Genomic DNA, 24787 nt, shown 5'->3' with positions numbered 1-24787 from the left:
CTGAGCTAAATGAGTCATAAATGAAACCAATATGACTTGCTCATGTAAATCTCTTTCCTGGATTATCGCTGCAATTCTGTGAGGTGTGATATCGTGCGAGCCTCGTGCTCATGTGGAAATCTATTTACATCGTGTTTATTTTTTCTTCGAATCGGCTTTTGATTGTGTTCTTATTTGTGATGAGCTATTAAGTGATTTTTAAGGATTACTTTGCTTTCCTCCATCGTGCAGGACCTACCGGAAGAAATTACTAATTTTGCTGACGGATTACTGGATAAGGACTGGAGTGAATTGTTACTGAAGGATAAATTAACTATTAAAGATGTTGTTAGTGTGCTGAAAAGTGCTCAAACAATTCAAGCTTTTCTTACCCAATTTGATGTTGAGTGCAAGGATCGCTTAAGCAAAATTGTTAATGATCAAGCTAAATCTAAATTATTAGTATGGTTCGGATGGCAACGCTGATGGACTCCTACCAAGGAGGTTAGAATAGATGGAGTAAGCCTTCCCCGTATGTTCCCATGCAATGAAAATGAAGCCATGATATGTCACGATGCGTGACGTCACGACTGATATGTGTGAGTCGTCAGCCATGTTTTTGCGACCCTTTAGGGTTGCAATTTCGGTTGGGGGCCAATCTTTGGCTCTTTAGCCGTATTAGTTAAAACTTTAATTATTTAGCATTTTAGAGGACCTTTTAGAGAATCTTAAGTTCCGATTTTTCGCACTCATATAGAGATGTGTGACTTCTCTCTCGTAGTTTTTTAAAATGACGAATTTCTCATATGATTCATGATGCGTTTTTAAAACATTTTCACATATACTTCAAATTCATATATAAGTTACAAAAACTTTTTTGTCAACTTACTTCTGAATTTTCAGTTTATACTTTTACATACATGCATACAATACATGCATAATGTTAGACAACTAAAAATGTACTTTTTGACAAGAGATTTCCCGCAGCTGTATTCTTAATTTCCATGAGGTTATGATGGGTTTGAAATCACGTTTTCATATTTATGTAACTATTTTTCTTTTATAATTCAAGGTAGTTTCATGTATTATATAAAAATTATAAGCCTTTCAATACAGTACTTGTATGATAATTCTTAATATCTTAACTATACCATTTCAGTACTGATGGAGTTAAGCATATTACTTTTATTTACATTACATGTTAAATTATTTAGAGAACATTAAAGCTGTGGCTACAAATTTGTATGAAGAAAACTTCAGTAATTTTTAAGTTTCTAAAGCTTTTCTGAATCAAAAGTTACTTTTCTAAAATTGTAAGCAAATTTTATATGATAAGTGGATAAATACATGCTGATGCTTTAATATATCTAGCAAGTTCGCATTTTAAACTTCTGAAAAATTTAATAGCTTGTCTGCATAATAATTCTTGTTTTTCATTTTTAATCTACTTCTTGTTTATCATTTTTAATATGCAGTTTGAAGTTTGCTCACATGGAATCGAATGTTTATTATTGCAACAATTTGGTTAAAAATGTTATTTTGTGTGCATATCCAGAAAAAGGTAGCTAAAAGTTTTATGATTTTAAATACTGATTTGAGATATACACCTTTAAATTTTGATGTTTTAGCAGAATGCTATAAAAACTATTTCAATGCTCTAATGGCTGTGGGAATCTATATTTTAAAAATATATTTTTATATAAATTTAGCAATGTAAAAATTCCATATCAAAAATACTATTTTTGTTCTTTATTTAGCTAAAAAGAAAATTTTAAAAATTAATAAATAAAAAATAAAAAGAATACCTTTCCACACAAAATTTAGACACTATTTACCGATACATTTGCTATTGAGAAAATACTTTATACAGTACATAGAAAAACTGGTAAATTTATGAATTAAACAAGGGAAAAAACATACATAAAATTTAAAATTTTAATTTTATATTTGCTTTATATGAGTAGAGAATTTTATATTTGCTTTATAGAAATAGTGAATATTTGTTAAATTCAAATTTCATTCCTTGAAGCAATGGCACAAGAAAATTATTAAAATTAATTAAATTTTACTATTTTCTCGTGAAACAATGTTAATATATTATTACACATATCTGAATATTTAATGATAATTCAGTACTCTTCTGTTATCGGGATGGAAATCAAAAATGTATGTATACACACATACATATGCATGGTTCATATATACATACATTCAATATACATCCATATAGAGATTTCTGAATCCGGTCCCGATAACAGAAGAGTACCAATAATTCTATAATTAGTTAATATCCTTATTAATTAATTTGCATAAGTAAAAACAAAAGTATTATTTAGCTTTAAATCTACATCTTTTGATAACAAACATATGCAAAATACTTGTACTTATAGTGAAAATAAAACAAAAATTGTTATTTTTCACTCTTTTTTTCTAGTGCAAGTCATTCCAGTCATTCCATTATAATCAAATTTTATTAAAACACAGTAACTGGATTTTTTCCATTAAAGTCAACACCTTTATGTAGAATATACATAAAGTCAACAGCTTTGTATAGAATGATATAATGCTAGACCTACTTTACCTGAAATTTTATTTATATTAATTTATGGGGAAATGCCGGAATAAATGCAAAAAAACCATCTGAATAAATCTTAGCCGACACTGTTATGATAGTATTTTTGTTTTCAATAAAATGTTTTTAAGGTATACCATTTTAGTTCAGTTTCCCCCCTATTAAAGGAGCTACCCTAAGAGACATATTTTATTTACATATATCTCATTAATATGTTAAAAATATAGCTTAAGTGAGTTTTATGTGCATACCGTAAGGAAGGGGAAAGCCTTAATTCAAAACCTGTTTTAAAGCAGTAAGTAAATAAATAAAATACATTGCTTTTATTAGCATCTCAAAAAATAGTGTTTTGGCTTCTAAAAACAAATCCTAAGCATCACATCATGATAGATAATAATCTTACGTAAGAAGAAATATCTGATTAGGAATACATTCTTTATATTTATTTGATAAGATCAAAACATATATGCAACATCACATTATGAAAAATCCTGCGAATCATTACAACACTGTAAGACATTGATTAGTAAGGTAAACATCAGTTGATCATTCTTTCACAGTAGCAATAAATTTTTCATTCAAATTCTTAAAAATATGCCAAAACAAATTTACGATTGGTGCTTAAGATTTAAGGTCACACAAAAGTAAATTTGATTTAGCAGAGCTTGATATCTTCCATAACATAAAAGTAACTGCTACATGATGGAAGTTTTTGTGAACAAAATACAAACATTTTATAAATACTTAACCTTAATGACTAACTTCAAATTAATCCAATAATGATGGAAACAATAATGTAATTGAGTACTGCAAATTTACTTTGTATGATATTTCTATGTAAAATCTGAAATTTATAATAGGTGAAGGACTTTACATTATTTAAACAATGAAGCCCCACTTCTGAAAGCGAGGACTTAGACAAGACATATAGGACATTAAAACATACATTACCATATTATTATATTACTCAAAATTATTACTTTCAATAATACTGTTCTTTTGCTTACTTAATGCATATTCCTATATATATGTAAAATTTAAAATTAAGCAAAAAAGTTATTTTAGTTTAATCCTGATTTTGAACAAACCTCTGTAGACTTTGAAGGCAATCAAATACAGGTTTCTCTTTTTTAAGGGCAAATCTGAAGAAATGAGACCTGTGTCTGATAGGCCTCGAAATCAGTAATTTTAATCAAAAACTATATCAAATTGAGGTTGCTTTTATGCCTCATTTTAAATATGATTATTATAATAAAATACACATTTAATTATATATATATAACAGCAAAATTTAAACAGTATTATGAATTATTATCTATTAAAAATTTCAATTTTTAATCTATTCTTAAGCACTGAAATTAAAGCTTAATCATATAATGCCTGAATTTCAATATTTTGATTTATTTATAAAACAAATTAATCCATTTTTAATATGAAACATTTTTTATGAAAACTATAAAACTTAAAAAAACGTACATTTTAAAAACTGGATATCATTGAATGGTAGTTTGGTAAACCCAATGCCTTTTACATGCTGTGGGGTCAACAGTTGTGTTGGATTAGGCACATTAAACAAGGCTTTAGTTTTTTAAACCCATCTTTCCTAGAACATTCAAACTGGTTTTCTTCAAAATGCACCTTCAAATTTAACAAAAGCATGTATGAAGTTTAACATTAAAATCAAAAACACTAGTATTTAATTACAGTTGCATGTACTAAATGAATTTAATCACACTATTAAGAATGAAATTTTGTGAAAAATTTTAACTTTTATATGAAAATAGGACAAAATTAAGAATAAATAATTAAGTTTATGAAGCTTTCTGAAGGACACAGAATATATTTACCTCACTATACAGAATAACCTAAACAATTTATAATTTATGTTATACTTACCAATTTTTAAGACGGGCGCCAACTGATATATTTGGCGACAATACATCAGAATCAAAATACAGCATAGACCTTTAATACACTATTCGTACAGTAAAATTTAAATAAAAAAACGCCTATTACAATCCCAACCGAGACAAAGTTTACATGAAATATAGAATACAATTTTACAAACAGTATAAACTATTAGCAACAGTAAAAAACAGTATTGGCGATATTTTGCTGCACAAATGCACACACATTCCACAATTGATTTTATATTTGTAAAAATCATTTCAGCGTCAATAAGTGACAGCTAAATGAAAGTACACATTTTGAAAAAAAATAATAAGGGAATTTTTCTCATATGCTATGAAAAAATACGAAGCTGCACTTACTTCACAAAAACACGCTCCTGCGACCGAAATCCATTGATCTCGACCAGAAAGAATTACTTCTTCTTCGTCTTTTTTCATTTTTTGCTAAACAAAACATCCTAAAGTTATTTCTAGAATGATTTGACAATTTGGTGCAGCACATCTACCCATATTTCTCAAAATCAGGACGAAACGATCAACAAAGCAATGCTGAACTAATAGCGAGTAGCAATAAAGTCAGAATAATAGAAATACTAAAATACCTGTTTATGGCATTTACTTATGAAATTAGCTGCGTAGCAGCGGGAATGATTGACATCCTTCACTACATTCACCAATTTTATCTGGCTGAGCAGTTTTAATACAATCATAAACAAAGCTTTCGTCTTATCCGTACGCTACACGGCAGCCATGCTGGCTCATCAGTCGTGACGTCACGCTGTCGATCCTTCCTCGGCTTCAATTTTGTGACGTCATGCTTACTCCATCTATTCTAACCTCCTTGACTCCTACAGTTAGTTCAAGGAAAGTGCGAGTCTGTTGGTGAAGTTAATCCTAATCTTGCTAATATTTTGTTGCATGATATTGTTGATAAAACTGTTAAAGGTATTTATCAGCATGGCATCCCCAGGGATGCCAAAACGTTTACTGATATTCTATGTCATGATGCTCCGGAGGATATTTCGGAAACTAATGTATCCCAAATTCCTGTAATTATTAAGGTTTCAAATACTTAAAAATGTTTCTGTGCATGATAATGAAAATAATGCACCCAACATGTCTTACTAGTAACGTGCCCATTGTTTCTATACCTGCCAAAAGAACTAATGTTAAATCTAGCAATGCTGTTCTGCCTGAAAAATTAATAAAACTCAGAGTTCTTTTGATAATGATAAAATTGAAGAAAAGTAGTAAAGATTCAATTACTCAGACTCAGGATGCGGATGAGTTCACTTTGCCCAGGAATGTGGCTAGACCATCCAAACTTTTAAAAAATAATATTGAAATATGTGTTAGTAATAAGTTTGAAAAATTGGTAAATGATGAAAATTATGATAATGTTATGGACACTGCATCAGTAGTTGAGGTGACACCTCCAAAAATTAGTCCCATAATGGCCAAACCTGACCTTAAATATACTGAATTCCTTAAGAAAATGAAAGATGAAACAAAGTGAAACTTTTCCGGAAAGGTATTCGGAGAGTTTCTAAAAAATTTCCTAAAATCTGAGGATGACCATAGAGGCATCAGCAAGTACTTAGAAGAGAAGAAGGTAGATCACTATCTAATTACTAAAAAACTTGATATTTTCTATGAATCGAGGTTCCAACTGTGCGACCAAGTAATTGAATTTCGTATCCTCTGGTTTAACACCACAAATCTGAAACTGAGCTTCTACCTAGTAAAATCACATTTTGGGCTTATCAATCCAAAACTGTGGAATTTTGATGCTAACTGAACTTGCCTTAAACACGTTTCCTGTTTCTGTGGTATCGTCCAGCATGTTCATTATATGTCCTAAGTCACCAATTGTTGGTATTTTACGTCCTTAGGTTGCATGTATCTTTCTCACTGTAAAGTCAGCACTCAACTAATCCAGATTTAATTATTAATTTATTAGAGGTCCATTTTATTTTGGCAAATACGTGATAGAATAAAACACACCAGCATCAATCCTCCAGTTCCATATGCTACCATTTCAACAGCAAGATCAGGAGACATTAATTCACACAGCTTGTTCACAGATAAAGTGTATACTGAATACATATAATTAAATATAAAATGTGTTTAAAATTATAAAAATTATGAATTAAATCTTAAAAATTATATTCTATTATTTAAATGTTAATTTTACTCCCGAACTTTTTTATATATTATTTACGTCTTATTTTAAAACTTAGCATGTGCTATTGTCACGCCTAATTTAGACAATAAAAATGCTGTTGCCTAGTGCTGCCATCTGTTGAGGAATTTTAAACTATTTGTTGTTCCAACAGTCGTAATTAGAGGTTTGCCGATAGACTGCCCTATCGATGATATTAAAAGTGAATTATGCGCCTTAGGTTTTAATGTAAAAGAAGTATCTCAAATGCACCGACTGAAGTCAAAGAGTCCAATGCCTTTATTTCAAATTCAACTCGCAAATGTTCCTGGAGTTGAAAAAAAAGTCTATGATATTAGTTATTTTCTGTTATTTTATGTTGAAATTGTAGAATATAAGGTGAACGGAGGTGTTGTGCAGTGTCACAACTGCCAACACTTCTATCACAATTATGAAACATGTAAATTGAAGCTGCGCTGTATTAAATGCGCTGGCCCGCATAAATCCTCCGATTGTATTGCCAAAAGAATTCCTAAAGTGAAGCGTTGCAACTGTAATGAAGAAGGCCACACGGCCAATTACAGGGGATGTTCTATGTTTCGCAAATTGATTAATCAAATTGTAAATATTACTGAAAAATCCGAACTTAAAAATATACCTGTAAAATCTAAAGACTGACAAATCGCTTAAATCCTCTCATGCTATTCCTGGCAGTTCATATGCAAGTATTTCTAAGACTAGTACTGTTACCAAAAATGTTCCTAATTCTGCACGTGTTGCTAAAAATGTTAATAACGGTAATGATTCAGGTTTTAGATCACTTGTTGAAATCTTTAAATTAATTAGAGAATGCTATAATATTCAAGAATTATTCCCTGACTAATATAATTAAGAAAATAGCGGCTAAAATGCCGGAAATACAAGCTATTGAACACGCAATAGATATACTGTTCCTACTTTTCAATCTGTTGGAGGAAATTTTTACCAGCAACAATTAAGTACTTTATGTGACTGTAACAGTCCCTAATGAGAAGATACACATATATGTATATATAAATTTAAATAAATAAATAATATTATTATTATATTAGCAACAATGCCTCCACGAATATTTAAAAGTAATATTCAAATACTCGGCTTGATGCTCCTCTGTGCTTTTGCCAACTTCACCACTTATTTAAATATATTTTCTGTTGTATATTATAAATTATTGCTTACTCATATCAGAGTATTACTTGTATATACTTAAATACATTTCCAACATTCTCTAATTTATATCCTCTCACCAACAGACTTGTACTTCTAGTATCTATGTATATGTTTATGTATTTCCTTTCCAGCACTTTCTATCATTAGCTTGAATGGTTTACCGGATTCCGAGGTGAGCTTTGGTACGTGAAGGTTGTGATTCTTGAACTGTTGTAAATATTCTTGCTTGTTTTTCATTATAAGTGCCAAAAAACCACCAGATCATCTTTGGAGTAGGCATGATAGTAATAGTGAAATGGACCATGAATCGGATTACTCTACCTCCTCTAAGAATAGGGCTAAATTTAAACTTAAAGACTCTGTCAAAACTAGCCCAACCATGAATAGCAAAACCCAACAAAAGAAAAGAATTAAAACTATCTCAGAGAAAATCGAGACAGAGACCCCCAGAACTAAACATTTCGAAGCAGTTGTAGGGTTATATTTATTTTAACTAACAATTATTTTAAGTTTAAACTATCTTTCCTGTCAAGCCTTACTTTCCCCTGGAATTGCCAATGCCAGAGTATGTAAATTTTAGTAGAACGTGCAAGGATTCAAATTATCAGTGGAAGTATTCTGAGTTAAATAGAAAGGAAACGAGTTCGAAAGTGTGCTTTCTTGCTTCACGAGTGTGGAAGTGGCTAGTCAGAAATTGAAGAACCACGCGTTTCGGCCTGTGTGCTTGCCTCGGCAAATTGTTAATCTTTCAACGTAATATTCAGAGATTGCTGAATTATCAGCGGTATTTTAGAACGCAGTGAGGTTAGTTACGTTTAGAGAGCCTCGTAGTTAGTCACTTGTTATTATCTCTTTTTAGTTTCTTTTTTTTATTTTACCGCCGGGTCGGCGTAGTTTGTGAGCGTCAAGAGCACGCATTTGTAACTTCTAAAGTTGAATAAAAGGGATTTAAACCCTTCTCAAGACTTTGGTCTATTTACAGTTCTCAGCAGTCACCACTTTGTTGCGTGCAGGTTGGAAGCGCGCAACTTTACACAGTAATGGAAAATATAAAAACATTTTCCCTAACTTAATTAAAGAAATAATAGAAGGAGAAAATAACGTACTCAATGAAGAAAAACCAGAGACAATCTTCGATGAAATTCTAGATAGCTTTCATGGCCGAATGAAAGAACAAAGGAATATATAGCGCTTCAGAGAAGAAACTGAACAAAATTATTTAAATAGCAGAGCAGACCACAAGAGACTCTATAAAATCATCAGTGAAGCTAGAAAAGAACTTGAAAAGAAAATGATCGCAGACGCAGCTAAAAATAAAAAGGAAGCAGAATGGAAACTCCCCTACAAAACTTGCAAACCAGGTTTGAATCCTACGGAAGTAGAGGAAATAGAAAAAACAAATCGTTTCGAACCCTTAAATAACGGAAGAGAAAATGATATAGCTAAAGCAGGAAAGAATGAAAAAAATTGCTAACAAAATTCCACCAATATATATCACGTAGGAAGACTTAGATTGGCTTGATCTTCAAAAAATTTTAAGCGCTCAAATCTTAAAGCGTGAATATGAAACACAGATGAAAGCGAGTAAAGTTTATTTTATTACTACCAGAGAAGAGGACTATGCAAACGCAGTAGAATTTCTGAAAAAGGCTAGCATTGAATTCCATACGTATTAACTTAATTCTCAATCTACTCTTAAAGTTATTCTCAAAGTTATGCCTAAAAGTATTCCCCAAAAAGCAATTCTTAAAGACCATAAAAATAGAAAATTTCCTGTACTAAAAGTCAAGCAGTTTACGAAAAAAAATTAGAGAATTAGTACATCAAACTGCCAATCTACTTCACCGAACTTGAAAGAAATAAAGGCGGAGAAGCGATTCATAATGTCAATAATATTTTTAACTTTAACGTTACCATCGAGAAATACGCACCCAAAACCAGAAGACCTGTACTGTGCTTTAAGTGCCAGTCTTATGGACATTTCCAAACCAATTGTTTTAAAAAGACATCTGCTGTAAGTGCTGTCAGAACCACCGTTCAAATATGTGCTCATTAAAACCTGAAGAAAAGCCTATCTGTTATTTTTGCCGAGGTGACCACGTAAGTTCCTATCGTGGATGTCCGATCTACAAAAAGAGATTCCACGCCCCCAAGATAATAGAAAAAAATTCAGCAGCTACCCACCCAAGAAGATTTCCCAGCCCTAAAAACTAAAACAGAAGCAGAAATTCATTGTTGTCGCAATTTCAATGTCATTCAAATTGCGACTCCCTGTTACAACATGAAAATCGCAAACTATAGGTGTTACCAATGTGACAGACTGAGTCATAGAGATAGGGGGTCGCGATTTATGTGAAAAACTCCCTGCAATCCTGCCTTATTAGTGAAGACCGCAATAATGGCTGTGAAGCATTTACGGCATCTGTTTTACTTCCATGTTACAGTGTTGTTTATTTTATAGCACTTTATAATCCTCCGAATAATCTACTTGATATCGACAAATTAGAAGAACTTCTTCCGAGTAATAAACACATTATCCTGCCTGGAGATCTGAACTTGTAGAATATAGAATGGGGTTGTCGAAAGACCAACAACAATGGTGAAATCCTCCTTGAATTCATAAATAACTATCCCATTTACTTTTATGCACCAACTGACTATACCTACCTCCCGGAGAATCCTGGAAGAGGAGATATTTTAGACATTGTCCTCACGAATATCTTCATTCCAATGTATTTAGACGTTAAGGTTGAATTAACCTCTGACCATGTGCCTGTAATAGCTATATTAGGTACTAACAGATGCGATGACAACAAATTCAAAAGAGTCACCGACTGGTAACAGTATTACAATCAGCTGTTAGAGAACCCTCCAATTATCAATTCTCTCAAGACCAAGGAATACATAGATAATGCCATTGAAATTTTAAACAATAGTATTCTAGGCGCCTACAACACCGCTACTAAGAAAATCCCAGCAGATAAGGACAGTACCAGATTATAAAGAGAAATTAGAGATATGATCAAACAGAGGAACAGATTGAGAAAGAGGTGGCATAACTCTTGGGACCCAGGGGTCAAGAAAGAATTAAATAGACTTAATAATAAAATTAGAAGCAATATTAGAAAACATCGGGACGAGGCTTGAAACAATAAAATAGAGAGCTTTAACGAACCTGGAAATGCTTTCTGGTCTTTTGCGAGAAACCTTCGACGCAAGCGCCCTGCAATAAACCAATTTATAGCAACAGCAGAATTGCACTCACATACAAAGAAAAGGCCGCACTCATGGCTGAACATTTAGAAAAGCAGTTCGTACCGAATCAAGACACCTGTGATCCACTCTTCTCTTATAATACACGGCAGTTCATCAAAGACTGGTTGGAAGGTCCCGGGGCCAAAACCGTATAGAATATACTTCGCCTACTGAGGTCAGGAACATTATCAGAAAAATAAAAAACCGGAAATCCCCTGGTTATGATGAAATAACGAATGTCGCCAACACTGTTACAAAATACTTCAGCATTCTTAATGCCTGCCTGGAAAATAACTATTTTCCTGACAAATGGAAAAACTCGAAAGTCATCTTACTGCTAAAGCCGGGTAAGGATGTCACCAAACCGGAAGGATATCGCCCGATCAGCCTGCTGTCTGGTCTAGGCAAAATCTTTGAAGGCGTCATCTACAAAAGAATCGAACATTATGTGGATAAACTCCCACCGGAACAATTTGGCTTCCGTAAAAGCCTCTCCACGACTAAACAGCTAGTGCGTCTCTGCGAATTCATTGGATCTGCTCTTTTCAGACATCAAAGTGTTGCCTTACTCATGCTAGACGTGGCGAAAACCTTCGACCGCGTCTGGCACGAGGGGCTTATTCTCAAGCTTCAGCAACACTAGACTTCAGCAGAGATTTGATTCTATTGATCAACTCCTTCATAGGAAACCGCAAGTTCTTTGTAAATTTTGGCAATGAACACTCCGAGGCAAAATACCTTAAGGCAGGAGTAGCACAAGGATCTATTCTTGACCCAAATTTATATCTATTCTACATTTAGGACTTCCCCAACACTGGTACAGATCTCAATACATACCTTGGATGTTATGCTGACGACACGGCTCTTGCCGTGAAGTCTCATAGCCAGGAGCATGCATTAGTTAAACTCCAAGAGAAATTTTCAGCCATTGAGGAATGGTGTATAAAGTGGAAAATCGCAATTAACGGCCAAAAGTCACAGCTGATTATCATTGGCAAAAAGCACTCAAGAATCTCCATTGACAAGAAAATTAAAATCTCTGACGAGGAGGTTCCTTTAGTAAAAAAAGCTACAAACCATAGATTCACCTGGAAAGATCATATCCATACTATTAAATGTAAAGCCTCAAATGCTATTAATAATCTCCTTCCACTAATTGGTAAAACTTTCAAATTAGATCTAAGAAAAAAGAGACATATATATACGGCAATAATTAGACCAATATTTTGTTACGCTTCTCCCACCTGGGCTACCTACACACAGAGCGACATGAAAAAATTACAAGTCACGCAGAACAAGCTACTTAGAATTATAACAAATGCGCACTTCTATGTATCCAATGAGCCCTTCACAGGGACTTACAGATCGAAAGAGTTGAAGAATTCCTTTACAAGGCTAATAAAATGTTTTTTGAAAAGGCAAGAAAAGCAGATTTTGTTCGAATATCACATTTTTGCAGAGGACTCACGCATTAGACCACTCGCGGCCTTCCTCACCCGAGATTCAAATTTTCCGACGTAACCATATCACGAGTGCAACGTCGCTGTATATATGTACATAGACGTCGCTGTATATATGTACATTTATTTGTATGTAATTTATCTGTATTTATATTTGCTGTATAATCTCATGTATTTATTATAACCTAATAAACTGAAATGTATTATGTGTAACACTTTATTTTACCACCCACTTATCATGAACAACTGAACATATCATATTTTCACACTGCCATCGCCTCATGGTCTTCGGCTGCGTCTGTTTACTTCTCCACACTTGTGACGTCTTGCAGTCACCCTCTCTTCCCACTACCAAGCCTTCTTTCACTTGTCATCGTCACTCACCGTCATGTGCGCTCCGGGCCAAAGTGTCAAGAGCCGGAAAATTAGCGTCAAAACAACAACATCCTGGCAATATGGATGATGAATGAATAGAAATTCATAAAGCTCAACAAAACATCCCGTTCAGCTCCGTCTTCAATCAGCAGAAGATCCCAGTTAAAGAAGTAGACGATATTTTTCAAATCTTTCAAGACCCTAAAGTGTTTAATATTATTCGAGAAATTAACAGTATCGCAGAAAGAATTAAGCATTCGAAAATCGGCACGGATAGCCTTCGAAGCAGTGAAGTTAACTCTTGAATTTGCAGAAAACGAAAATTAAGCCTTGATGCATTTTTACACTGAAGTTCTTTATGCTCTCACTAGATGGCGACTCACTTAACCTGAAAAACTCTTGAAATCTTATATCGAATCTTCTTGTCTCGCATTTTTCACTTCTTCAATTTTCGACCTTATTCATTTACACTCAACTTCCTCACAAGTTATGCCTACCATCGCTGCTAACTCTTTACTGTCAATATCTGCTAGCAACTTCAAAACTACTTTTATGCCATTCCCACACTGTACGCAATGTTCGAAAAGTAGATTAAACTGCAATATTAGGATAGTGGTCTGACCCCAGGAGCTCGATTTCATTGAACTTTTTTCAACGAGACAACGGTTTACCAGATGCTTGATTTAACTGTCTATCGAATTTGCACCAAAGAATATCCAGATTCTTTGCTTGGACCGAGCACATTTTTGTGAATACTTATCCAGTTTAGTACAAATTCTCATGATTCTATACCTTTTGGATTAAGTTTAGGCTAACTTATTGAACTCAATTCGTGTATCAGAATTCATTATGATTTAAATTATTTATCTGTTTACTTTTGACATGATTAAGAAAAGCATAATTTCTTGTTCGATCAGGAGTAGGGCTTCGACCCAGGCACCCTGTTCTATCACCACTCCCACACCGGTCCAATCTTTCACAGTGGCGATGTCTTTAATCTAATTATGTAGCAGAATCCTCACACAACCCTGAAAATCTCTAACTCCTCCTATTTTCCCTTGTTTCCCCTCGTCAAGATCTCCTGCGAGCAATGAATTCCCTTCCTGTGCGGGTTTGAGTCTGTTGAGTTTTGAAGTTTGATGTGAAACTGTTTTGACTGTACCGGCTGTGAATTTTAGTTATTTTCTTAACTCAGCTGTTATAATGCATGAAAATTTAGCAAAAGTTTTCGTGAAAGCTTGTGTTAATTAATATAAGTATATTAAGATTGGACTGATAAAATAAGAATAAGAGAGGTTTCATTCACTTTCCGGCAGCTGTAAAACTTGCTGAAAATGTACTGTTATTCAAATTATTATAATAGTGATGTCTGACATAGCTTTTCGAACATTTTAAGTATTTAGTCGTATACTTTATTTTATGTATAATTATTACATTGTAGTTTTCATTTTTAAGACGCTTTTTCATAATTACACACGCAGATTCTTGATATATATACGCATGGATGCTTAGATGTATGGTATACTTGGAATGTTGTTATTCGTGAAAGGGTGTGCGTAAAATGTCATTTTTCATTAATTTTAGAAAAATTTTTAACATTGGTAATGTATCCGGATCGGAGAATAAACGTAAGAAAATCTACAATAATATACGATTTAATGAAGATCCTGAAGAGTTTTGGGAAGTAATTGGCGAATTAGGAGATGGTGCTTTTGGCAAAGTGTATAAGGTGAGCATATTTTGTTGTACTAAGTATCTTAGTATGAATTTAGTTGAATCTCCTCCCTTAAATTGTATTATTTGCTTTGAAATATTGTCAGTACTATCGTTTTTAAATCAGGAAATTTATGTGGTTTATCTAAAATTATTTGAGGATGTTTGCTATTATAATGTTTAATTAAGCATTGGTATTTAAAACTATTATTGGGTATTCCTTAAAAAATTCTTATTGCATGAGTTTATATATCTGTGTAGTGTTACTCTACCTCTGTACACTAAAATAAAGGATGGCATTCCTGTTAATATCAGCTTAATTACTCGTGTGCTTGAAAATAACATTTAGCGCTCTTTATTTGCTATTTTATTATTTCTGTGATGTTGTGTGGGGATGGTGTGTATACACGAGACAGAAGCAGTTTTGTTGGGGACATTTAGGTTGTTCACTTAAGTGTTGTCATTAGAAAAGATGTTACTTAGACATCAAATTAATCTGGTCTTTGCACAGGAAGTGTAGGAAGAAGATAGTGATGCCATTTTTCTATTCTTTTGAAAATTTTCCTGTAACTTATTGAAAACCAAAGCACTAATGCTATAGTGTTGATTGAAAACCTTACAAAAGTCTTATAAAGTGGATTAATGCGTATTTGATTGAGGTTTTTTGGTTGATCTTTAGATTATGGTAACTTGGCGATTTTTTGGCGACCAGTTCTGCTACAGCAACCCTATATTTTTTTTTCCGCCGCCATTTTGTCTTCACAAAGTAAAGACATGTTTCTTTTCTTTTTATTTACTCAACACTTTTTCCAACAATCTACTAGCCGAATTACACTTATGCTAGAAATTTTATCTAACAAAACTGCTTAATCATGACAAATATTCACTGCAAAATTGGGAAAAAGTGCACAATAGCAAACTCCTTGCTATTGTACACTGCTTTTTTCTTATAAATTAGAAAAATTTCACAAAAATGCATGACAATTTTCTGAATCTTTAAACCCGGTAAAAAGAACATATGTGAAATTACCTGATCGCGAAAAAGTATATACCCTTTCCAAATATGAACATTTCCATGTATAAAATAAATAAAATATCCGAAAACTTTTACCTCTAAATTATGGATTATATTATAAACGTCACCAACGAATTCATACCGCAAACATTACAAATACTTACTGTCAAATATTAAAATTATTTCCATGCACGTTTACTTCAACTTAAACATATACCAAATTCCTACAAACATAAAATTCACAAAATAACTATCATTTAATTAAAATATCACTAAACCATGTACGCGTCGACTTATTTTTACTTAAAAAAACATCCCAGAATTGCACAAAAATGGCATTGCGCACACTCTTCACTATATCCATGTACACTGCTTTTTTCTTATAAATTAGAAAAATTTCACGAAAATGCATGACAATTTTCTGAATCTTTAAACCCGGTAAAAAGAACATATATGAAATTACCTGATCGCGAAAAAGTGTATACCCTTTCCAAGTATGAACATTTCCACGTATGAAATAAATAAAATATCCAAAAACTTTTACCTCTACATTATCTATTATATTACAAACGTCACCAACTAATTCATACCGCAAACATTACAAATGGTTACAAATACTTAGTGTCAAATATTTAAATTATTTCCATGCACGTTTACTTCCACTCTAACGTATACCAAATTCTACAAACATATAATTCACAAGATAACTATCATTTAAGTAAAATATAATTAAATTAAAAAACACTACTTAAAATATAAATAAGCACATACATTAAATTAATACAAATTAGCTTACAATCCTAATTACTTTAAACTAAATCGTTGCTAATAACAATTTTCCAATAATACCAAATTACTTTACTTCCACCTTACATTTAGAACAATGCATAAAAATAATATCCTCAAATAATTAAAAATACTAACTTACATAATCTTCTTCAGAATCTTGCTTACATGTTGGATGCACTTTTATTATTGATTCAATAAAATTATTGAACGATTTTTCTGTGAATTTTTCCTCCACACTTCCGCTAAATAAAAAGCAAAATTCTCTTTATCACAATGCCTCGGAATGGCGCGTTTTATAGCACTCCACGTACCCTCTATTGTATTGGTATGTGCACTTGTTTCCGGATCTTTAAAATAATATTAGACAGCGCCATACAATCCAAAAATTATTCAACACTACTTCACACAATGAAGCTTAATACAAAATAATATACTGCCACAGATATTTTTCCAAATTCCCCCCCTTTTCTGATTAAAGAACCGTAATTCGTCCATTAATATCACATGACATATGTCATGATCTCTCATTTCCCTCGCACAAAATAATGCGTAATCGGAACTGAGTGCTGCTCACATTATTACCAAAGTCCTAGGTAGTAACCTTTATCACCTCCAAAATGTCGCCAAACTACCAGTTACCATATTCCAAAGATCAGCCGGGTTTTTTTTTCGTGAAATAGGCTAAAAAATAAATTGCTGGTACAAAAATTGGAAAGAATGTTGTGCTAAAAGTTACGGTAAAAGTATAGTTTAGGGTATCCCTTGGCGATTTTTGGAGATACATGGATACCGATTTTGTGTAATTCTTTGACTCGTTATTTTGGCTTGCAAAGCGGTGATTTTTACGCCCCAAATCGCCGCTACACAAAGCCATAATAACAAAACAAACAGTTGCGCAATCTCGTTATCCATGTACACATCGACTTATTTTCACTTTAAAAAAATCCCTGAATAGCATAAAAATGGCATTGCGCATTCTTTTAACTTTATCCATGTACACGTCAACCTATTTTCACTTAAAAAGAAAAAAAATTCCAGAATTGCACAAACTTGCATTGCGCATTCCCTTCACTTTGTCCATGTACACATCGATATATTTCACTTAAAAAGTAAAAGGAGCACCCATTTCTACAGTCGAGAGAAACAAGAAATACATAATCTCAATAAACTACATTTTAAACCAAACAGTAAAATAACATAAAAAAGGAAAAAAAGGTTATACATTTAAGCACTACAATCCACTTGCCCTATTTAGAAATTCCTTCGTCATCAGTCTGTGATACACAAAATTCCTTAACAACATCCAAAAACTTCTTAAAAGTATCTGAATTTGAATCCGTATATCGACATCGCCACATAAATTCACAAAAATTAGGGTATTTAGAAATACCTTCGTCTTCAGTCTGTGGTACACAAAATTCCTTAACAGCATCCAAAAACTTCTTAAAATTATTTGAACTTGAATCCGTATATCGACATCACCACATAAATTCACAAAAATTAGAGTAAAAAATATCCTGCATTGTTCCCGACTGTTGATGACACTTTTTGCGAAAATCTCTTTTTACCACACTCCACATGCCTTCAATATTGTTAATAGGAGCTCCTGTTTCTTTATCTTTAAACGTCAGTGCATGATTTATGAAAAGGTGAACGAATCCATGATCAGAAAGAATTATAGAACTTTCAACAGTCAGATATAATAGTTGTACCTGATAAAATATTTCGTTCGATTACATCCAATAAATTTTCTTTCCTTTTATCCTCAACCACTTCAAAAGAACACCATCCCATTCCTCGTTCTATTCAACCAAACTACCACTTTCCCACCACTCATTTACCTCTATTATACCTCCCCTTCCCAAATTTACTTTCATCTATTTCAACAGCAATTACTACATCTCCAATGTTTTCACCTTTCCGAAGACAAATATCCAGGCACGCATCTCTACAAAAATTGGTACTATTCTGTTATAAAGGCTGTAAAAAATCACCAAACTATTGTTGATGCCACTGTTGCCAAAAATAATTACGGTAACCCTAACACAAGAAAGGAAACGTAGTAAATAACTATCTAAGATTATTGCTTTAGTTTAGATGAAAGGGTAATTTCATGTAAATACACTTTTCTGTTATAATTTATAAACAGAAGGCTAAACATAACTGAAATTAAATGGGAGATATAAATTTTTTTTTTTATGTCTTTCAACATAGCAGAGAATATTTCAGTTTTTTTGTGTCAGCGTCTGAACATAAATTCTGACAAATAGTAATCGAAATGCTGTTGAGCAGTAGGACTTTTATTACGCCATTTAGCACTGCCCCCACAGCCATGCTACGGTTTGCCTATGACACTAACTTTCAGGTACCACAAAATTGTAGTTGTGATTGACAGTAAAATGTTGAAAACCGACATTTCGCAGTTCATCCGATGTGTATGATTTCTAACCATCAGTATAAATAATGCTTCCTTCTGCGATGTTTTCTTTTTTGATGTTCAATAAAGTTTTCGCCGATCGTTCTGGAACGGCGATTAAGAAGAAACATTCATTGGATTGTCTGCATAATCCGCCGAAAACACATTGTAGCGGAAGAACACGTCTAACGTTATTCTTTCTTCTACTGAAAAGGCTTTTGTCTACTTCAATAATTCTGCCCCATCTGCCGATTTTTCAAGTTAGACTAAGTAAATAAAGTTCACACTTCATGCATGTATCTGTTTCAGTCTACAGTTATATTGTGGTTCATCTTCAGATGCAGTTCACAAAATTCAATAGATGTCATCTCCGGATACCAATAATAGATGAACCTAACGGTTGTAAGGAAGGGGATTTTCGATCCTTCGAACCAATTTTGACTTCTTAAACTTTTCTTCTCATTTACATGTTTCTTTCCTGCACCGCCATCCAAAAACTTCTTAAAATTATCTGAACTAGAAACTGTATATCGGTGTTACCACGTAAGTTCACAAAGATAACAGTAAAAAATATCATTCATAGTGCCAGTATTGTAGTACGACGTTCGACCATACGCATTTTCTTCCTACAAGCTGGACACTTATAATGACTATTAAGTAAATCTTCATTTACACACCAGTCAATTAACACTCTTTTCCCCTTTCGTTCTAAATCTCACAGAAACTTAAAATTAATCTTACTACATTCAGCCATTCTACCGTCTAAACAATGAAACAAGCAATGCACTTCCCAACCAACACACACCACAAAAGCCCTTACAAAACATCCCATGATTCAAAATTTCACGGAATAATGCAAACGATTACGTCATAATAGGGAGTCATAACATTCAACTAGTCAGGTTACCATAAATGAAACAACTACGTGATAATACAAGGGGTACTCTAAAACCAACTCTAAACCAAATAGGGAATAGGAAAAATTAAATACTAGTACCAAATGTCAGAAATGAAAAAAAAAATTGATAATAGATTTGTGTTTGTATGATAGCAAAAGTGACAAAATAAGACTAATACAGCAGAATCTCAATTATATGAAGTAATTGGGGCATTACTGCCTCGGATAATTGAAAACTCAATTAGTAAAAATTAAAATGTGCCACTTTTCTTTTCAGTGTATCTTTCTCAAATTGTTTATTTGAAATTCTAAAATTAAGTGGGCAAAAGCTGCCAACATTTTAGCTTTTATTACTAGGTAAAATTTATTTCCTCCAATTTAGCAAATGAGCCATACCATATCTGATTTTGTGACAAAAGTCTTCATGGGAAAATTGAAATAGACTAATTCCATCCAAATTGTGAAATTTTTTCAACTTTTTCTAACATGATTTTTTTTTTTTTTTTTTACTTTCTAAGTCCTGTGATAAGGTCACATAAAGGAAGAAGAAACTGAAGATTAAAATGGACAAGGATGTCTCATGAGCATAAGCTGAAAATTATTATTATTTAACTTCCGAATACATTTTCAGTAGTTGTTAAAATAGTTGTTATTAAAATAATATTAAATTGTTGGCAATGTTAGAAACGCAGGCTCGAGAGCCACGTATTGCTCTCGCATGTAAAATGTATAGAATTTGGTTTTTAAATAGTGGATTGTATGTAGCCATTTTTTTTTTTTTTTGGCGTTCAATAAAATTTTCATGCGGTGTTTTTTTTTTTTTTTTTTTAAATGGTAGTTTTGTAACTCTGTTAGCTACCATATGATTATGCTGTTTTTTAACCAACAAAAGCTCTGTGGATGGAACACCATGACATTGCTCTGAATACAGTCAAAAGTCGTTAATTCGGACACCCATAATCCGGAATGATCTATAATCCGGACCTCAAAGCTACAAACTTTCTGCGCATGCGTTGCGTTCATGCATGCGCACAGGCGTTTACGAGAGTGCATAAGACCCTTACAGCTGCGAATATGTTTGTGCGCATGCGCGTTTAACGTGTAACGGAGTTATACACTAAGCTAAAGTTATCTAATTCAGTTAATGTTGCAGATTGCGTTGTTCCTTAATCTTCGAATTGGATCCGGCTTATTATTTTTTGCAGACTGTTAGAGCAATTTTATAAAAGTAAGCTTGAACTTTCGATTATGTCAAATAGAATTTCTGATATATATTTACTACAAAGCGAAAGTATGTTTTGAAATCCGAAATCTGTTTATAAATTTCATGCTGCTCTGCGGCAGAGGGGGGGGGCAGAAACGTCATTATTAGATTATGATAGATTAGAAAGATTATGTTAAATAGAATTTCCGATATATATTTACTAATATGTAATTTGTATCTACAAAGCGAAAGTATGTTTTGAAATCCGAAATCTGTTTATCAATTTCACGCTGCGGATTGGAAGTTTTTATTTTATTTGGTTTATAATTCCGTACTAAGTGTAGTATTTCATCTCGATATACTCCGTCTTTGATATGATTTAAATCAAGTTCCTCGTCGTTATAATTCGCTTCCGATAGTGAAGAAAGTGACCCAGAGGTTATTGAAAACGAAAACATTTCGATTGACAAATTAGTCGGTATTCTCAACACAGCAATTATAGGACTTGAACAGCGGAACTTTGTAACTAAACAAGAAATTATGTCTGTTTAATAGAATTAAAGAGAAAGTATTATCACATGAAACGAAGCAACTTACATTGTAGGAAATATTTAATAAAGTAAACAAATAAATATTAAGCTTTTTCTTTTTGTAAATTTTGATACCCTTTAGATCTTAATTGTTCTTTATTTCATAAATTACGGTTTCATATTTTTAATTTTGTAATTTCTGCATGCCATCTTACCAGATTTAAACTGATGATCTATAATCCGGAAAAATCGATAATCCGGAATCGCCGAAGTCCCGACGAGTCCGGATTAACGACTTTTGACTGTATTAGTTTGTTGATGGCTTCAGAATCCATTATTGTCTGTGTGATAAAACCTCTGAACTGTAATAGTTTGACCTGGGTTTAAATTCTGGGGAACAGACTAGCTACGTTAGAATTTTTGCGATTTCTGCTGTAGACAACATGAATAGAATCCAGTTTCTTTTAAAAGTTTTCCACAGAGGCATCTCTCCCTGTAGGCAGATAACCATCATATTCTTTGCCATGATCAAACTAAATCAAAACGAAGATTTCAGCAATGCCTGATTTTTCATATTGCCCATTTTTGTTTTATCTTCATCATCATATTGAATTTGACTGCAATTTTTATTGCTTTTCAGATATATGCTGCAAGTGATTCCTTTGTCACTCAATACTTGAACACTTGGTTTTCTGTTTTCTATATGTAGTCATTCCAAAAAGTCGTCCTTTTATCCTTTGAAACAAGTCTATGAATTCATCGCAAGCTAATTAACCACATTTTCTACCATAATGCATAAAAAGAGGCTGCTAAATGACTATCACTAATGAGAAAATATCAGTCACTGATAAGAATTTGCAAATATTGTTTAACACTTGCTAATGTTGCTACATTTTCCCAGTGATTTCTTTAAATTGGTTGCCAGTTTGATTAACAGAGATCTCAGTTGACAGAAGCCCAGTTAATAGAGGTTCTACTGTATCTATAAACATTTTGGATATATTTTCAACAACAACATGTAGATCTGACTTGTATAGTGTAACAAAAAATGTGGGTAAAAATATATTTGTGGGTGCCCCTTGGCAATTTTTGGCGGTACATGGATACCAAGTTTGTGCATTTCATTGACTTATTATTTTGGCTTTGTGTAGCGGCGATTTTTGCGTCAAAACTGGCCGCTACACGAAGACAAAATAAGAAGTCAAAGAATTGCACAAACTCAGTTTCCATGTACACATCGACCTATTTTTCACTTAAAAAAAAAAAAAAAAAATCAGAGAATTGCACAAACTTGCCATTGTGCACTCCCTTGACTTTGTCCATGTAAACATCGATCTATTTTCACTGAAAAAGTCAAAGGAGCCCCCAATTCTACAGAAGAGCCAATATATATATATATATAATCTCAATAAACTACATTTTAAATCAAACAATAAAATAACATAAAAAAGGAATTTCATCTAAGCACTACACAAAGCAAATATCCACTTACCTTATTTAAATGTTTCTGCGTCATCAGTCTGTGGCACACAAAATTCCTTAACATCCAAAAACTTCTTAAAATTATCTGAACTAGAAACTGTATATCGGTGTTACCACATAAGTTCACAAAGATAACAGTAAAAAATTTCATTCATAGTGCCAGTATTGTAGTACGACGTTTGACCATACACATTTTCTTCCTACAAACAGGACACTTATAATGGCTACTAAGTAAACCTTCATTTACACACCAGTTAATTAATGCTCTTTTCCCTTTTCATTCCAAATTCTACAGAAACTTCAAATTAATGTTACTACATTCAGACATTCTACCGTCTAAACCAGGGGATCTCAACTTGTGGTACGCAAGAGAAAAATAGGTGGTATGCAAAGAAGCAAAGTATTTTTAGCTATTAAATTCAAAAATTAAAATCCCAACATCCTGATTTTGTCTTTAACGTTCGTAAATTTATGCGATCTCTGCTTTGTTCAAGAGTGGTCATGGTTGTAGTACTTTGTAGTGGTGATACTAAAGGTTTTCAATTTTTGTTTAGATGGTATACGTTAGTCAAATGGTTGAGAACCGCTGGTCTAAACCACAAAACAAGCAGTGTACTTCCTAACCAACACACACCACAAGCCCTTACAAGTCTTTTTCCATGATTCAAAATTTACTGCAATCGCTCAACCGATTACATCATAATAGGGTGTCCATAACATTCAACTACTCAGGTTACTATAAATGAAACAACAACTTGCGATAAATGAAACAAAAACTTCGTGAAATAGATGGAACAATACAAGGGACACCCTACAATCTTCTCTAACCAAAATGTGTGATAAATCTGTTACTAAATTTTCTCATTTTTGGCATCTTATGTTAATATTTAGTTTTTCAGTTTTAGAGTTCATTCTTTTTTGTCTAAGAGCATAGAACTTTTTAAAGGATACCAAATGGTATTCATATTACACTGGGAAAAGTTACACTTGTATACACACACTTAAAAAACTGTCTTGTTCAAGGGTAACGTTTGTTGTTAATTAGCATAAAAATTTAATTGAGAAACTGTAATATTGCTTCCTTGTGGAAAATATAGGATATTGACTATTATGACAGCATACACAAAAGATGGTGTTGGTAAAAATCTATTTATGGGTGCCCCTTGGCAAAAATTGGTGATTTTTGGCGGTACATGGCTATAGAGTTTGTACAGTTCTTTTGACTTTTTAGTTTGGCTTTGTGTAGCGGCAAATTTTGCGCCAAAAATTGCCGCTACACGAAGACAAAATAACAAGTCAAAGAATTGCACAAACTCAGTATCCATGTACACATTGACCTATTTTCACTTGAAAAAAATCGGAGAATTGCACAAACTTGGCATTGTGCACTCCCTCTTTGTCCATGTACACATCAATCTCTTTTCATTTAAAAAGTCAAAGGAGCACCCAGTTCTGCAGTAGAGCCTAACAAAAAATACATAATCTCAATAAACTACGTTTTAAATCAAACAATAAAATAAAATAACATAAAAAAGGAAATTCATCTAAGCACTACACAAAGCAAATATTCACTTACCTTATTTACGAGTTAACACGTCTTCAGTCAAACAAAATTCCTTAACAGCATCCAAAAACTTCCTAAAATTATCTGAACTAGAATCTGTATATCAGCGTCGCCACATAAGTTCATAAAAGTAAGGGTAAAAAATATACTTCATAGGGGTCGATATCCTCCGATGTTCAACCATGTGCATTTCCTTCCTACAAACAGGACACTTATAATGTCTGCTAAGTAAACCTTCATTTACACACCAGTCAA

The 24787-nt window shown here is 32.9% G+C and overlaps 1 protein-coding gene and 1 long non-coding RNA gene across 3 annotated transcripts in view; one reads left to right on the top strand and one right to left on the bottom strand.

The window, feature by feature from the left end:
• Positions 1-3691: 3691 nt before the first annotated feature.
• On the bottom strand, positions 3692-5220 carry LOC118198761 (uncharacterized). Its single transcript, XR_004759842.2, has 3 exons — positions 5064-5220; positions 4822-4905; positions 3692-4189 (listed from the first exon to the last, which is right to left on the bottom strand). It is a non-coding gene; the product is annotated as an uncharacterized LOC118198761 (long non-coding RNA).
• Positions 5221-13858: 8638 nt separating this feature from the next.
• LOC118198763 (STE20-like serine/threonine-protein kinase) overlaps positions 13859-24787 on the top strand; it is a 249198-nt gene continuing 238269 nt past the window's right edge. Inside the window, exon 1 of one of the 2 annotated variants that reach the window (XM_085808323.1) lies at positions 13859-14650. In XM_085808323.1, the coding sequence (XP_085664449.1) occupies positions 14483-14650 (168 nt within the window). In that variant the 5' untranslated portion in view covers positions 13859-14482. The remainder of the gene's footprint in view (positions 14651-24787) is intronic. The other variant, XM_085808321.1, reaches the window with a different exon arrangement.

The sequence above is a fragment of the Stegodyphus dumicola genome, chromosome X1 (genome assembly GCF_044657685.1).
Source record: "Stegodyphus dumicola isolate Sdum_Otavi_A_Nest chromosome X1, ASM4465768v1".
NCBI classification, from domain to species: Eukaryota; Metazoa; Arthropoda; class Arachnida; order Araneae; family Eresidae; genus Stegodyphus; species Stegodyphus dumicola.
This window is presented reverse-complemented; position numbering and strand designations above follow the sequence as displayed.